This window comes from Protomyctophum parallelum (genome assembly GCF_964188405.1).
Source record: "Protomyctophum parallelum genome assembly, chromosome: 15".
In the NCBI taxonomy this organism is placed as follows: domain Eukaryota; kingdom Metazoa; phylum Chordata; class Actinopteri; order Myctophiformes; family Myctophidae; genus Protomyctophum; species Protomyctophum parallelum.
The window spans coordinates 22,361,817-22,376,578 of NC_139710.1; the positions used below are offsets into that span (position 1 = coordinate 22,361,817).

At 39.8% G+C, this 14,762-nt stretch overlaps 2 protein-coding genes across 2 annotated transcripts; both read right to left on the bottom strand.

The window, feature by feature from the left end:
- Positions 1–4,297: 4,297 nt before the first annotated feature.
- Positions 4,298–9,037, bottom strand: LOC310872230 (epigen-like). Its single transcript, XM_083783987.1, has 5 exons — positions 8,950–9,037; positions 7,096–7,224; positions 6,307–6,427; positions 5,851–6,003; positions 4,298–4,560 (listed from the first exon to the last, which is right to left on the bottom strand). Exons 1-5 carry the CDS (start codon positions 8,981–8,983, stop codon positions 4,500–4,502), a joined length of 498 nt encoding a protein of 165 aa, XP_083640113.1. The 5' UTR covers positions 8,984–9,037; the 3' UTR covers positions 4,298–4,499.
- Positions 9,038–11,167: 2,130 nt separating this feature from the next.
- On the bottom strand, positions 11,168–13,643 carry LOC310872231 (epigen-like). Its single transcript, XM_083783988.1, has 5 exons — positions 13,503–13,643; positions 12,933–13,061; positions 12,576–12,696; positions 11,918–12,070; positions 11,168–11,363 (listed from the first exon to the last, which is right to left on the bottom strand). The coding sequence occupies exons 1-5, from the start codon at positions 13,534–13,536 to the stop codon at positions 11,306–11,308; spliced, it is 495 nt and encodes a 164-aa protein (XP_083640114.1). The 5' UTR covers positions 13,537–13,643; the 3' UTR covers positions 11,168–11,305.
- Between the last annotated feature and the right edge of the window lie 1,119 nt (positions 13,644–14,762).

Below are 14,762 nucleotides of genomic sequence, written 5' to 3' on the forward strand. Positions count from 1 at the left end.
ACGAAACTTGGATTAACTAATCCAGGATTTAGGCCAAAGCCAGGCTTTTTAAATCCTGATCTTTACAGCCTGGTTTATTCCGTTCCACTAAAGCCAAGCGAGGCTCAGAATTGGTGGATTTGGTGAGCCGGGATCAGCAAGCCTGGCTTAATAGACAGTCTGGCTTTTTGTCTCTAGACCCATTCTGTAGAACACAGATTTACTGATCCTTCTTCTTCATGGGGTATTAAGGCAGTTTGCATCCTTAATAGTTGCATTACAGCCCCCTTCTGTATATCTCATTATCTTTACTAATCTATTCAAGACTTACTGATACAAGGACTTAAGCTTCTAAAATAAATACTGCTGCTGTAATTAAAGAGAGAACATACTCTCAATAGTGGATAGACTGAATGATTAACTACCCCAAAAATATAGTTTACATTTTACCACTACTATTAACTTAAAACAGAATTCTTAATATTGTAAGCATAATGATATTGTCGCATTGTGATATTTGGCCATAACTCCCTCCTCTGAGGGAGCTACCTTTGGGGAAGGGGGTTGTTGTCCAGACAGGGGCCAGACTGGGGGTCATGGGAGCATGCCAAAGTTTGTGCTATTGCCATTGAGAATGCATTGGGCGCCCAGGCCGTAGCGTAACGGTCTGGGCACCGGACTGGTAATCCAGTCGCAGTGTGCCGCGGGTTCGACTCCCGGACCCGACACGGCCTTTACTGCATGTCATCCCCCCATCTCTCTCCCGTTTCCTGTCAGCCTACTGTCTGTCCCTTCAAAAATCAATAAAAGGCGTAAGCCGCAAAAAAATATCTTAAAAAAAAAAAAAAAAAAAGAGAATGCATTGGGCGTTTAAGTTAAATAACTCAGAAACTACAAAACATTTCAAAGTAAAAAGTTCCAGCATGTGTCTCCACAGTAAGCTGAATTTTACAAGTGTGAATGGAGTTTCTAGGTGAAAGTGATTTTCACTATCTGCCTATAAATGTCTCAAATTTGAAAGCACTATATTTCTAAAACTATGAAACATTTCAAAGATTCCTTTTCAGGCACACATGTCCACCGTAGGATGAACCTAAATAGGTTTGAATGGGGTTTCTAGGTGTAAGTATGTAGGACTAGTAGTGGGTGAAATGTTACAATGGTAATATGTTGTAAAACAATGAGTAATGGTAATATTTAGTGGTTTTCACTTTTACAAAAAAAAGATATATATATATATAATATAATAATTCTTCTTAACCATGCACTGCACTTGCACGACAGCAAACCTATTCATGGGGAACATTCACCAAAAGCAGTTGATCTACAAGCTCACAAGCTGTCATGATGTTGTCCAGCCTATATATTTTGGTTATTTGATTTTATATAGTGCTTAAATTAGTCCTTTAATGCAGACCGATACAAATAAGGCAACATAAACCCATAATAATTGAATAAATCTGGAAAACATCATTGGTTTGTGATCAGTTTGACTGCTTAATGAACAGTAAAGACATCAGGATTAGGTTAAACCTGGCTGTTAGCCTGGTCCGGAGCAGGCTAAATCCAAAGCATTAGTTTCCATGGTAACTAATGTAGCATCACTTTCATGAAACCGAATCAAGCCTCAACATATCCAGGTTAACTGGTTAAATTAATCTGGCAAGATCAACCAGCTTTCATGAAACCGGTTAATCACTGATCCAGGATATATTAAGCCAGGATATGTGTTAAAGCCCGGCTTAATCTCTAATCCAAGTTTCGTGGAACGGGCCTCTGGCTGCCTTGGTCTCCCTATGATGTGCTTGTTGTTTATTGTCATAAATAATGTATTCACTCGGTCATCCCTTTTCTCACAATAATTTCCATTCTCTTGAGGCGAATATTAAATATTTTAAGGATTTCAGGCCTGCATGAGGAAGAATTTACTTTATTATATACCACAAATTATTTATTGTCAAACGTATTGGTTGTTGGGTACAATCTAACTATAAATGCACCAAGTCTCTCTGTGTGTGTACGTCTCACTCTGGAATCCACGTATGGGCACAAAAGGGACACAGACAGATTAAAACGGGTGCTATGACAAGGTCACAACGGGTATGGTTCCCAAGTTGCATCGTTCTCAAGTAGGCCGGTGCTCGACGGGCACGTACAGGTCTAGTCTAGGTCTAGAACTATGCATATACTATATAGTGCTATGTCTACAGAAAATGCTATCTAAGTTACATAAGTTGAGCCTTTGCATACGCCTGTAAGATCGTCGCGGCTAGGGCATGTGCTACGGTCCAAGATCGATATGGGCATAAAAGGGACATAATATGTGGGTGTGGGCACTTCTGTATAGAGGCTCCAATGGGCACCGCTCTAGTTATAATTCATTGACCAACAATATAAATCAGATGCTCAACTAGTTTATGGGTAGAGATGAATATCATACTACCGGTATATGATAGAACACATGTAGGCCCTCTCACATGGTTGCCCTCTCTTAACATTCTTCTATTATGTCATAAACCCATTATAATATAGGGTTAACGACACAGTCACAGAATAACAGAGTGTTTTATTACACTTACACAGTCCCAATGTTTTAGCCTAGTAGGCTATAGGCTGTACAGGAGTCAGGACATTAGTCTATTTAAATTCTATTTGGTGTAGGACTATTAAACCTTGTGTGAAGCAAAAATAAATATACAATTAGCCATGAAAGTGAGATGATTTGGTAAAAAGAAATCACGCAAATATCTTTAAAATGTGATGTTTTCATTACTTTTGCAGTTGCCCAACAACACCCCATATATCCCACATGGTGGATCAACATTCAACATTGAATTGAAACAGTCAAAGTAGACGCCGGTAGACAACACGCATCTATCCCTGCCTAAACAACATACCGAAAAGTGGCAGGAGAGCTGAGGCCGAGGGCTTGGTGTTCTTCATGGTCGAGTGACTCGAGTCGACACAGCGGCTGCGGAATGAACGATGAACCCTCCTTTTCAATGGTGCTTTCGTGGGAAGACAGACAGAGACGCGACAGAGAGTAGACTACCTTGTTGTGGGCATTTCCTGTCCGAAGCCTATCATTTAGTTATTCAGGAGCTGACGAAACCCTTTTTTGTCGGAGAACACCTGAAAACTACACTTTATAGTTTGGGCGTGGTGATCGACTCATTCCTTTTTCGTTGGGGAGGGGGTAGATTAAGAAAGGAAAGAAAATAACAGAACACAGACCCATCCTGCACTGCAGAGCAACCAATTTGTAAAGGTGCCCGGTCCCGGATTAGTCATATAATTATATGTCTTAATGGTTATATAATAATGGGGAAGGGGGGAAATAAAAGAAAATACATGCAGCAGCACAGCAGCCGCAGTGCCGCACGATCAACTCTCTAATGGTTAATAGTGTTGTAAATAATTAAAGGACTACAGCAACAGGCCTAAACTAAAATACATAGCTCATTGTGATTAATTTAAAAAGAAATCCGTCTCCGTCATCGGTTTTATTGTTGTTTGTCAAAGCAATATATCAGCCAAGATATTTTCTACAATTGAGAAATAATACAGGAAGGTTCTTTAATAGCAAGCTGTGGGACAATTTCAAGTGACACTGAATTATCTTCTTCCTGAGGTAAACTATAGCCTCAGGCTATTGAATTATCTTTCATGAACACCTTCCTACAGATACTAACCCTATCATGCATGAAATAAAGGCTATTCATATTTCCTTGGTTAGACAGTAAACACATTATTACATACGTATTCATCTGCATTAATGCTGTGTAGTGTGTAGACTATGTGTGTATAGTTCTGTTTTTTTTCTCCAAAACTTTCAAGGAATAAAACAAAACATATTTTTATGACTTTAATAGAAAACATTTAAAAAAGATCAAATTAATAAATTAATTCATATATCACAATAAATAAACTCAGCAGCATAAACACAATTTCTCAATGTCCTTTTAACAAGACATTGTTAAAGGGGAATTCCACTCATTTTCCTATGTCATTAATATACCTGAGCTGTTGTGTGGAAATAATAAAAAGTGGAGGTCTGGAAAAAAAATCATTAACATGGTGAAACACATCTTGATGATGTCATCAAGATGTATTTCACCATGTTAATGCTTTATTATTATTTCCTCACTCTAAGGTATATTAATGACATAGTAAAAATGTTGAAAATGAGTGGAATGCCCCTTTCATTGAGCCCGTTTATTCTCATAGCTGCCATCTGAACTGACAGTGACAACCATTGAATCTTTTGTCGTTCACAATCATAGCAAGACATGTCTGCATTTCCGTCTGGCAAATAAAATGAATGCAACAATGCACTTGGTTACTCAACACTGACTGCAGTCAATCAGTTGTTCGCTGTAACTCTCCACTTATTATCATATCTCAGTGCTAATTTGACTTGGAGAGTGAACAAACATCAAAAGGAACCTCTGAGTTACATTTGACAGTATTCTGGTGGTGGTGGTGATGAGAACAAAGAAAGTAACAGCAAGTTACAGAGCTTACACAGAGTTCTCAGATTCATGTTTAATTAACCCTTCTGAGTTGGCAGACTTGGCACACCTGGAAAAGAAAAAATATATTACAATGAGGATTTGCATGAGTTTTACATACAGTAACTGGTCTGGTGTAACAGACACATTTTTACTTGATGATCCCATTATTGTAAAATAATGCAGAATCATTCTCTCCACTGATGATAATGGTCCATTTTCCCAGCTAAAATAAATAAGATAGGTAGGAAACCTACATTTCATCACACCAATCCAACTAACAAAACACACCTGACAATGTGCTGCATTTCACACTAATCCTTCCTTCATTCTCTCAATCATTCATTATCAGGTGGAGGTTGCAGATTTGTTTCTAGTATCTTGAAATGTCAACTTAATCGCTTGTTCTTTTCTTAAACAGGCACTTATTAAAATCGTATTGAAAGACAGCTGTACAGTATATGCATGCAGTCAGTGTGCCTCTCTCTCAGAGAGAAGACTCTCACCCAGAGCTAAAGGTGTCTGCACAGTGCACACTGCTGCGTTTTACAGATTCTGCCGTTTTCCAGCAAGGATCTTAATTACATCATAGTTGGACATCTATCTCTTAATCTAAACATGATGGCTCGATCCAAAGTGAGGCTGTCACACTCTACGCTCTCTCTTTCTACACCATCACGCTATCACTTCGATTTCTGGTGTTTTCACCAAATGGAAATTTTTATTCTATACCAGTACATTCCAAAGATTGTTGGAAAATTACATGAAAGCTTGCCACAGCTTGCTCGAACACCAAAACTGCACCACACAAGATGAGTGCCCGTTTTCACATGAGATGGATTTCAAAACTTCCACTATACTTCCTGGACTTTTTATGAAACAGCGTTCGCCTCAGGGTTTCCTCCGGGTGCCGTCTCTATTCATATATACTCTAAGGGTATGATGTATCAAGTAATGCCATGTAAGCCAGTCATCAAGCACTAAATCAGAATGTACTGAATCATCTAAATACCCAAAATGACCACATGATAGAGGAGGGGAAGACTGGATCTAAGTTCATTGGCATATTCCAAAAGAACTAATAAAAAACAGAAAGCTGTCAAACGTGAGCCAACGTGTTTTGACCAGAGGTCTTCATCTGTGGCACAACACAATAGAGGGTATGCATAAAATGATTGGCAAAGTGAGTTTAACGTTGTTTAATGTAATCAGATAGGACTTTTCTTTGTGGATGTATGAGCCGTCAAGGCCAGAAAGTAGTCTTTTGCCACTTTGTAGGCGTTCCCGCACAACTAACGGGTGTGTGCGTATATATATATACATATATCAGTTATCATTATCAGTAGGGTTCAGCACTTACCTCCGGTGGAGACAGAAGAAATATATTAATACAATGGCAAGAATTAGCAGGGCCACTCCCACAATGATTATGATCACTCCCTCATAGTTGGAGCTCGTCCGAGTTTCCGATACAAGATACATACACCGCACACCACTGTATGAAGACGTGCACCTGCAGACACAGTGAGAAACGTGTGAATACATCTCCGCTTTAACACCTTTAGACCTGAGGCTGATTCTATACAAATGCTGTAAGTTCTAAATCAGTAGTTCTCACACCTTCAACATTTTTCAAAAGTGTTAAAAAATAGCAGAAGTAGACTCGCTGTGCCTGTGACTGAGCTTGTATATCTGTATTTTTGAATAGCCAACAATGCTAAAATAGTAAAATCTAAAACGACACAGATGCTTTCCCAGTTAAATGAGAGGGACATAGAGAAAGGGAGGGAGTGGGAGAAATTGCTTCATATCTTACTCGCAAGAAGGCATGTTGGTGTCTTGTGGGTATATGCACCGGCCATCATTGAAACAATAGTAGAGATGTTCCTCCCTGCATGGACTGTGCATTTGCAGCACTCGAGGTTCCTCCATACTTCCTACAAAGAGATAAACAAAGCAGGTATCTCTCATAATTTTGGTTCCCCACATAATGCATAATGGTAATGCATATTCCAGTTAACAATGCTTTGTATTCTCTGAAGTCACTTACCATTGTTTTTTTTGTTATCAAATGTTTTTTAATTAAGACAAAAATCACAATAAGACACGTTAACATCATGAATGACTTAAAGAAAACAAAACACATATAAAACAACACATAACAGCAAAAGCAAAGAACACAAAAACAAAAACAAACAATCCCACCCACCCCTCCCCCCCGAGACCAAAGATGCCACATAATGTCATTACTCCTACTACTGTGCAATGGAAACAAAAAATAAATAATGATAATAATAATAATAATGATTAAACCATACCCTTAACCAAATCTGCAATACCAGACCAAATCTCAGTGTTTTCCTCTTTTGCACCATGCAATCTTGCTGTAGACATTTCTAGATAGATGATATCTAGAAAGGTCAAAGCCCATTGGCGAAATGACAATGTATGAGGCGGTTTCCAGTGCGAAGCAACCATCTTCTTTGCGGCCGTTACGCCAGCAAAGAAGACACGAATACGGGTGTTATTTAATGGCAACTGGGATACATCATTTAATAAGAATAGAGATGGGGAGGGTGTGATGTTAATTTGTAGAATAACTTACCATTGTTAAGTTCAGTTGTCAGCATGTGTTCTGAAATGGGAGGGTCATGTGTTGTAAAGTTATCTGGTAGGGATTCGCTCTGGACCACTGTGATCAATATGAACAGTGCTGCAACCACCAATGAGACAGCTGGAGCAAAGAGCCAGAGGACAGAGATACGACAATTAAACACTATAGCCTACATCCTTGACATTGTGTGTACTGTGTACGTAAGAAACACATTATAAACTGTCACTGACAGCATCATAAATAACTATTTAACTAAATTAAAATCAACTTCACAAGTCCAATGTATCTTTTCCTATCTATACTTGTTCAACCTGTGGGCCATTTGGGGTGGCCGGGGGTAGCCTATGGATGTAGGGGAATAAAAAAGGACAAATTTGGGCAGTTGACAAACATGAAATTTGTATTGGAATTGTCAAATGGTTGTATGCAACTCAGCTGACATGCTTGTCCAAACCTCTATGTAGGCAAAATAAAAATAAAACTTTATCTAAAAAAAAACAACAACCTTCAGGCTTCAGGTAGGTTGCCAACTAGCCCTCCAAGCAGAACCCAAATGCTACTGAAGTTTCTGACATTTGTTCGACCCAGTGCATTGGGTCCTGTTCCACGTCGTCCATGCCACCTGATTAAAACATTTACTGGCTCATGTTTACATGTTTACCGCCTCACCGCGCTCTTTGACGATATTCTTCAGTATGAGGCTTTCTGAATATGTAAAGTATAAGTACCCATACATGCCGCTGCGAATATCTCCTGTGGCGCGGAAGCCGTTAAGTATTTTTAATATATGTTTGCCCGATTTGGAAGCTTGGATTCTTCTTTTCCTTCCTTGTTTATTGACACCTCATTGTACCGCCTATCTGGCTAGCTAGTGGCGCTATAGCTATGACACAGCAGATCAGAGGCAGGGACGTAGCCTCACAAGCCAACCGCACACCGGGAGGCGGTACAATAAACGGTAAACAAACAAGAAGAAATAAAGCGACCAAATCGGTCAAACAAAGATTAAAAATACTTAACGGCTTCCGCGCCACAGGAGATATTCGCAGCTGGATGTATAGCTACTTAAAGTTACCGAATTCAGAATAACTCAAGGAAAATAATGGCGTCACATGCCGCGGGTCCTATTTTAGAGAGAATCTCCACATCCGCATATAGGAATTTCCATACGAAAATACAGTAGTGAGCAGGGACCCAACGTAAAGCTCAACAAAATATCAGAAAAGTTTTACGTAGGGTCCCGAAAGGGGCTAGTTGCCAACTATATTCTCAGAAATAAGAATGTCTCAAATCCAATGTAAAATAGATCGGTTTCTTTTTTGTTTTATAGGCTAGGCTACTTATAGCCTTAACCAATGTCTCTGACTACTCAGTGTAGTGTAGTAAGTACCATGTGCCGTTTACATTCAATCAATCATGTTTACAAACATTACACTGGGTGTGGGACTGTGGCATGATTATACAATCAGCTCAGCTGTGCGGTCAGGTAGGTTCATTCTGTCATCATGAGCATTTCAAACTAATGACGAAAGATCATCAAAGACGCATTCAATCCAGATTAGGCTGTAAAGCGTTCTACGTCGTGGATCCTAGTTGGGCATGAACCCCAGACTCTACACAGTGCACTCGGGCGGACGGTAGCCTACTATAGTTAGTTGAGAGAAACCCACATAGCCTATCTACAGCTAGCTCTGGTCCAGAGCTAAGCATAGCATAGGCCTACTTGTTGTGACAGTTATGATTTCAATATCACAGAGTCAAACTAAAGTTTCCATGTTGATCAGTAGGCGCTAATATTGTTCAACGTTTAGCTAAACTGAGAAAGGAATGAGTAATTTAACATACCTTTGTCCAAATCTGTTTGTCTTTTTGTAAGCATCTTGTCCTTGAGCAGACTGTGAGTTATCAGGTAACTCTTCTTCCCTGGAAGTGTGTGTGTGTGTGTGTGTGTAAATTCAGATCTATGCTGCTGCCTGCTGACTGAGCCTTATATAGCGTTGCAAGCACACGACAACACCCTGGCTATATATCATACACCTACTTTTTGCTGAAATGTTTAAGTCTAGAAAGCCTGCCCTGAATTATAGCCTCCACCATGGCTCCTCCATCACTTCCTGTCCCACATTGTCCACGGCAACCTGCATGCAGAGACAACTCATGAATGGTGCACTGTCATGACGTGACGGACAGAGATAAGGCTCTGAGTAACCTCGCCTCACCAGGCTTTCCACCACCTCGGAAGAAAGGCTCTGAGGTATTTTACGCACGGAGGCGCCGGGGGCTGTCATGTGTGTCCCAGTCACCACCAGCATAGACCACTAGCCCTAAAATGTCTCCGCTGTTAGCCACTCAACCCAGGGCTGTGTGCGTGGGCTTGTGTGATCTGTTTAAATTTAAAACTATATTCTGGAAGAGTGGGAAGTGGGAACCTATAGCTATGCCACTTAATCATTGTGGGCACTAACCTGACCTGCAATGTTAAATTGGCATTTTTTTTCAGAATTTAAAAATAAATTTGAAAATGGTCTGAAGTAATGTAGTATGACAATGATTACATGTCATGATTTGATTACACTATAATTTTTTTTAGATCTATCTGGTTTCCCCACTATAGGAGTTCTCATTGTTATAGGCTTTTGCAGGGACAAATTACCCATTGGGCCAGTGGGGCCGTGGCCCAGGGGCCCTTCAGGGAAATTTGACTGTGAGGTACTAGGTTTTACCCTGAAAAGGCCCTTCATTGGCTGTTAATTGTGTTAAATTTATAGGTTAAAAAGATGTTAAAAAGATGTTAAAAACACGGAAAAACACGAAAATGTGGGGGCCATGCAAATATTACCGGCCCAGGGGCCCTGGTAGGGGTTAATCCGTCCCTGGGCTTTTGTTGCAAATATCAACTATAGTAGGCTATATGAATTTTCATTTCGTTTCACTTCATTTTAATGGTAGTTTAGTTTAGTTTATTTCGGACCTTTCTTAACAAGCATGTAGGCCTATAATAATACATAATACACATATACAAGACACTTGAGTGGCCGAATAGGTGTAGGCTGAAGCTAAAAGCTTATGCCTACCCTATTTATTTACATAATCAAATATCAAAACAAATCAATAGAGCTAACAAAACTGTCAAACAGTTTATACTATTTCTCCAAAACATTCAAATCACAAAAGCAAAATCTTATTTTACGACTTTATTATAAAACATTAAATAAATTGCACAAATTGAATAAATTAATTTATATATTACAATAAATATATACCCAGTAGAAACTGCATACATTTCTCAAGGCCCTAATAACAGACCTAGATAAGAGAGCCTGTTTATTCTCATGGCTGCCTCTGAACCGGCAACCATTGAATATTTTGTCCTTCACAGCCAGTCACGTTGTCTGCCTTACTGTCCGGCAAAGGTGGACTGCCATGTTCAACACCGTACAGTGTCAGACCTGAAATACTTTATGTACTGTACTCCAGAGGTTCTCAACCTTTCTTGATCAGGGTCCACCGATCTGACCATCTTCAAAGCATTTGAATCAATCAGTCTACACACACACACACACACACACACACACACACACACACACACACACACACACAGGTTGTGTATGTGTATGCCTAGGGTATACATTGTGATCATGGCTTACAGTGGTGTGTGGGGGTAGGGGGCTGTAAGAAGGGTACTTAGTCTTAGGCTATTTGTTCTGCTGACATGTTGGAGTAGGACTTATGGATTGTGCTGGCCTGTCGTATCCACATTGGTCCGTCTGTTCTCTCCTGTTTGTTCCAGGGTGGGTTGGTTTGTTCAGTGGCTAAAACTACCTCAGGGCAGGTTTGTTGTTGTTCTCAATGGAACAAACATAGTATATTTTATATGTTATCCTTAAAATTATTAATTTAGGGGGCCTACTTGCAGTATCCTTGCAGCCCCGGACCACAGGTTGAGAATCACTGACGTACTGTTCGTACTGGACGATCCAATCAAAACAAAAGTCAATTTCTCACAGCATGAGACACATTCTCACAAATTTGTGTTCAGAGAGTGTACGAAAAGTAATTTCCATTACTACAGATTATAGTGAAATTGTAGGACTGTACAGAAATGCTTAACTGACAGCAGTGAATGTGATGAAGCGATGATGAGGATGAAGAAGATGATGGCGGTGGTGATGACAACAAAAGTAACAGCAAGTTGCAGGGGTTACACTGAGTTCTCAGATCCATGTTTAATTAATCTTTTGAAGTTGGAGTTGACACACCTGGAAAAGAAAAACGTTGGAATGAGGAGGATGTGCATGAGATGGACATAACTGGTCTGGTGTAACAGGCAAAATATGACTTGTTGGTCATACAGTGTAACTCAGAATTATTATCTCCATCAATTTGTCAATTTGTCCAGGTGAAGAGGCATACCGGTAGATGGAAACCTCAATTTCACTGACTACACCAATCTAACAAAACAACTGACACTATGATGCATTTGACGTAGAGAAGCCCCTGATAACTACACTGATGAGTAATGCCATGAAGGCTTTGATCATGTAAATCAAAATGCTGTCAGGCCAGTGATCAAGCACAGCAATGTGAGCTCTTTACCGAATCAAATGGAATGGATTGATGGATTTTTGTTGAGTGACACAACTCTTTTCCCCCAAGAGTTGACGAGAGAAGGGGGAAAAGGTATTCTTGAGCTATTGTCACAATGTCCAAAGAGGATCCAGGAGGACGTCAAATGTTTTGATCAGCACAGTAACACTGAATGTCACTGTGCAGTGAGCAGATATCTAAACAAACAGCCAAGTACAGCACTTACCTCTTGTGAAAACAGAAGAAATATATTAATCCAATGGCAAGAATGAGCAGCACCACTCCCACAATGATGAGGATCACTGCCTCATAGTTGGGAGCCACCTGAGTTTTGGCTACAAGATGCATGCATCGAGGGCCAATGTGTGAAGATGTGCACCTGCAGACACGAGAAACATGTTACATGTCTGCTTGAACACCAATCAAGTGCATCTGTGCACAACATGAATTTAAAACTAGAAAAAGTGCCCCTCGGGCCACAGGTCTCCACCAGGCCAGGTCAGGCCTCCTGGTGGCGCTATAATAGGCCAATGTGAAAAGGGTGCCATTTTCTTACAACATTGTTGGCAATTGGATGATTTGAGGCATTTTGTTCCAAAAATGTGTTTTGCAATATTCCACCTGTTGGTGGCGCTATAACAGGCCAACCAGAAAAGGGTGGGATATATTCCTCAGCCTAGTAGGAAAGTCTGTGAAAGATTTCACGTAAATTGCACGCTGCATTCATGATTTGAGGCTCTTTGTTTCAAAAGGGCCAATCCTGCAAACTTTGAAAGCCAATGTTAGCCAATTAGGATGGAATATGAAATATACTCCGTCTTGAACACATGACTATAGAGATAGTGTGTAATGATTTGCGTCATAATTCATGGTTCATAACTTACTCGCAAGAAGGCATGTTGGTGTCTTGTGGGTATATGCACTGGCCACCATTTAAACAGAAGTCGACATGTTCCTCCCTGCATGGACTGTGCATTTGCAGCACTCGAGGTTCCTCCAGACTTCCTACAAGAGAGATGGAATGGAAAAAAATGGTTAATCACATATAGTGTAAAATGCAATGATAATGAATCCTGTGTTTGAAAGAATCACTGAGACATATCATATTGGTTAGTTACTAAATATTTCCCGGTCCCACAGACTCCCACTGTGTCCAACCTATGCACATTGCATGCATGTATAGTGCAAGGTACTTAATGCATGATCCAGTTGACACTACTTTGTATTCTCTGAAGCCTCACCATTGTAAAGTTCAGTTGTCATCATGTTTTCTGAATGAGGAGGGTTGTGTGTTGGATAGGTATCTGACAAGGATTCACTCTGGACCACTGTGATCAATATAAACAGTGCTGCAACCACCAATGAGCCTGCTGGAGCAGAGAGGCAAAGAATAGAAGAAAACAATTAAACACGACATTATTGACAAGGAGTATTTTACTGAAGCTTTACCATTTTGCTTCATTACTTACATAACCGACAACACCACTGACCACCAATTAAAATGGTCACACAACTTGCATTTCACACAATTATTAAACATTTCCACCATGGAAAGATGTTCAGAAATCCACTCTCTAATATACTCAAAATATATTGTTTGCATCTAAAACTCTATAAACACTGTGCAATTGATATACTTAAGTTGTATAGAAAATTGAGACATGGCCTCTTGCAATGGTTTACAAAATACCTGTAATTTAAAACAGCTGGAGTTTTGCAAAGCACAGAATAATTCAATCAAAATGTCAACGTCAAAGAATAGTTTTTATGTAATCTTAAAGCTTAAACTGAGAAAGGAGCCAGCAACTTACCCATGTCCAAATGTGTTTGTCTTTTTGCAATCATCCTGTTCCCCGATTGTGAGTGGTTAGATAAGTCTTTGCTGGAGTGTGTAAGTTCAGACCTACAGCATGCTGAGCCTTATATAGCCATTCAAAGCAGCCAAACAGCCAATCATACACCTAGATTTTGCTGAAATATGAAAAGCATTTCGTTTTCTTATAACACGTAGAGCCTGGAGCGCATCACTTCCTGCCCCATTGTCCAAGGCAGCATGCATGCATGCAGAGACAACTCAAGAATGGTGGTGGTGGAGTTTGACAGGTATTTTACCGGAGGCACCCAGTCACCCACATTATTAAACATTATTCTTTGGAACTAGCTGAACCTACGCAATCATTGGCACATCTAGGTAGTTTTCATGATGCTTGTCAACTCTCATTTTTTATGAATTGCCTCACTGTAGGTATTGTGAAAGCTTTTCACTGAAGTGGCGCTCACTAAAGGGAAATTGAAGTACTGTAATATGAACTGACACAGGCAAATAAATATAAACAGAAAGGGAAGGTATTACCATATTATAACAACATTACAACCAAATATTTAAAGGTATATTCAGTGATTTCACTTAATTCAAATATCACTTATTTTTTTGTTTTGTTGTGATAATCCTCCCTACTATAGAGTGTGCTGGCCATATAAGGAGTTCCTCCCTGTCCCCAGTTAACCCCTGGGGGTCAAAAAACCTTCGTTTTTGACTCTCTATCCTGATTGGACGAAAGGCTGGGTCCCACAGCCAAAAACGAAACCTAAGGTTTTTTGAGTGAAATCACTGAATATACCTTTAATAACAATATTAGGAAAATATAAATATTTTTCTTCAGGTTGAAAATCCAAATAATTTAATTCAAAACTTTTCAGATTAAAGAGTAATGACACTTTGGTAGAGGTTTGGGACCGGGTTGTTTGGTTACCTTGCCACAATGTGACTCCAAATATTGGTGCGATGTCTTAAATCGTTGCTCTCGATTAGAAATTGATATTCCAAAGACAGCTCGAATTTGAGTACGAAAAAGGATGGCATTTGTGGGTGAACGGTTTGAGCTGCACAGCCTGCCCATCATGTTGTGGTTGGATCCATGTGCTTTATCAGTGAGTCAAACCTATTCTAATTAGGGATTAGAATGCAGACAAGATTGGATTCATCTCTCTAGATAAAAGCTCAGCAATAGCAACATTAGGGGTTCATTATGGCCCTAGATAGGCAAATAAACTAGCGAGCATTAATGACA

Excerpts from the sequence above, each read along its gene's own strand:
- LOC310872230 (XM_083783987.1), bottom strand. The coding sequence starts at position 8,983 with ATGCTTACAAAAAGACAAACAGATTTGGACAAAG. Across the intron at positions 7,225-8,949 it reads ACAAACAGATTTGGACAAAG|CTGTCTCATTGGTGGTTGCA; the intron begins GTATGTTAAATT and ends TCTTTGCTCCAG. Across the intron at positions 6,004-6,306 it reads ACCAACATGCCTTCTTGCGA|GTGCACGTCTTCATACAGTG; the intron begins GTAAGATATGAA and ends CTGTGTCTGCAG.
- LOC310872231 (XM_083783988.1), bottom strand. The coding sequence starts at position 13,536 with ATGATTGCAAAAAGACAAACACATTTGGACATGG. Across the intron at positions 13,062-13,502 it reads ACAAACACATTTGGACATGG|CAGGCTCATTGGTGGTTGCA; the intron begins GTAAGTTGCTGG and ends TCTCTGCTCCAG. Across the intron at positions 12,697-12,932 it reads GACAACTGAACTTTACAATG|GAAGTCTGGAGGAACCTCGA; the intron begins GTGAGGCTTCAG and ends TCTCTCTTGTAG.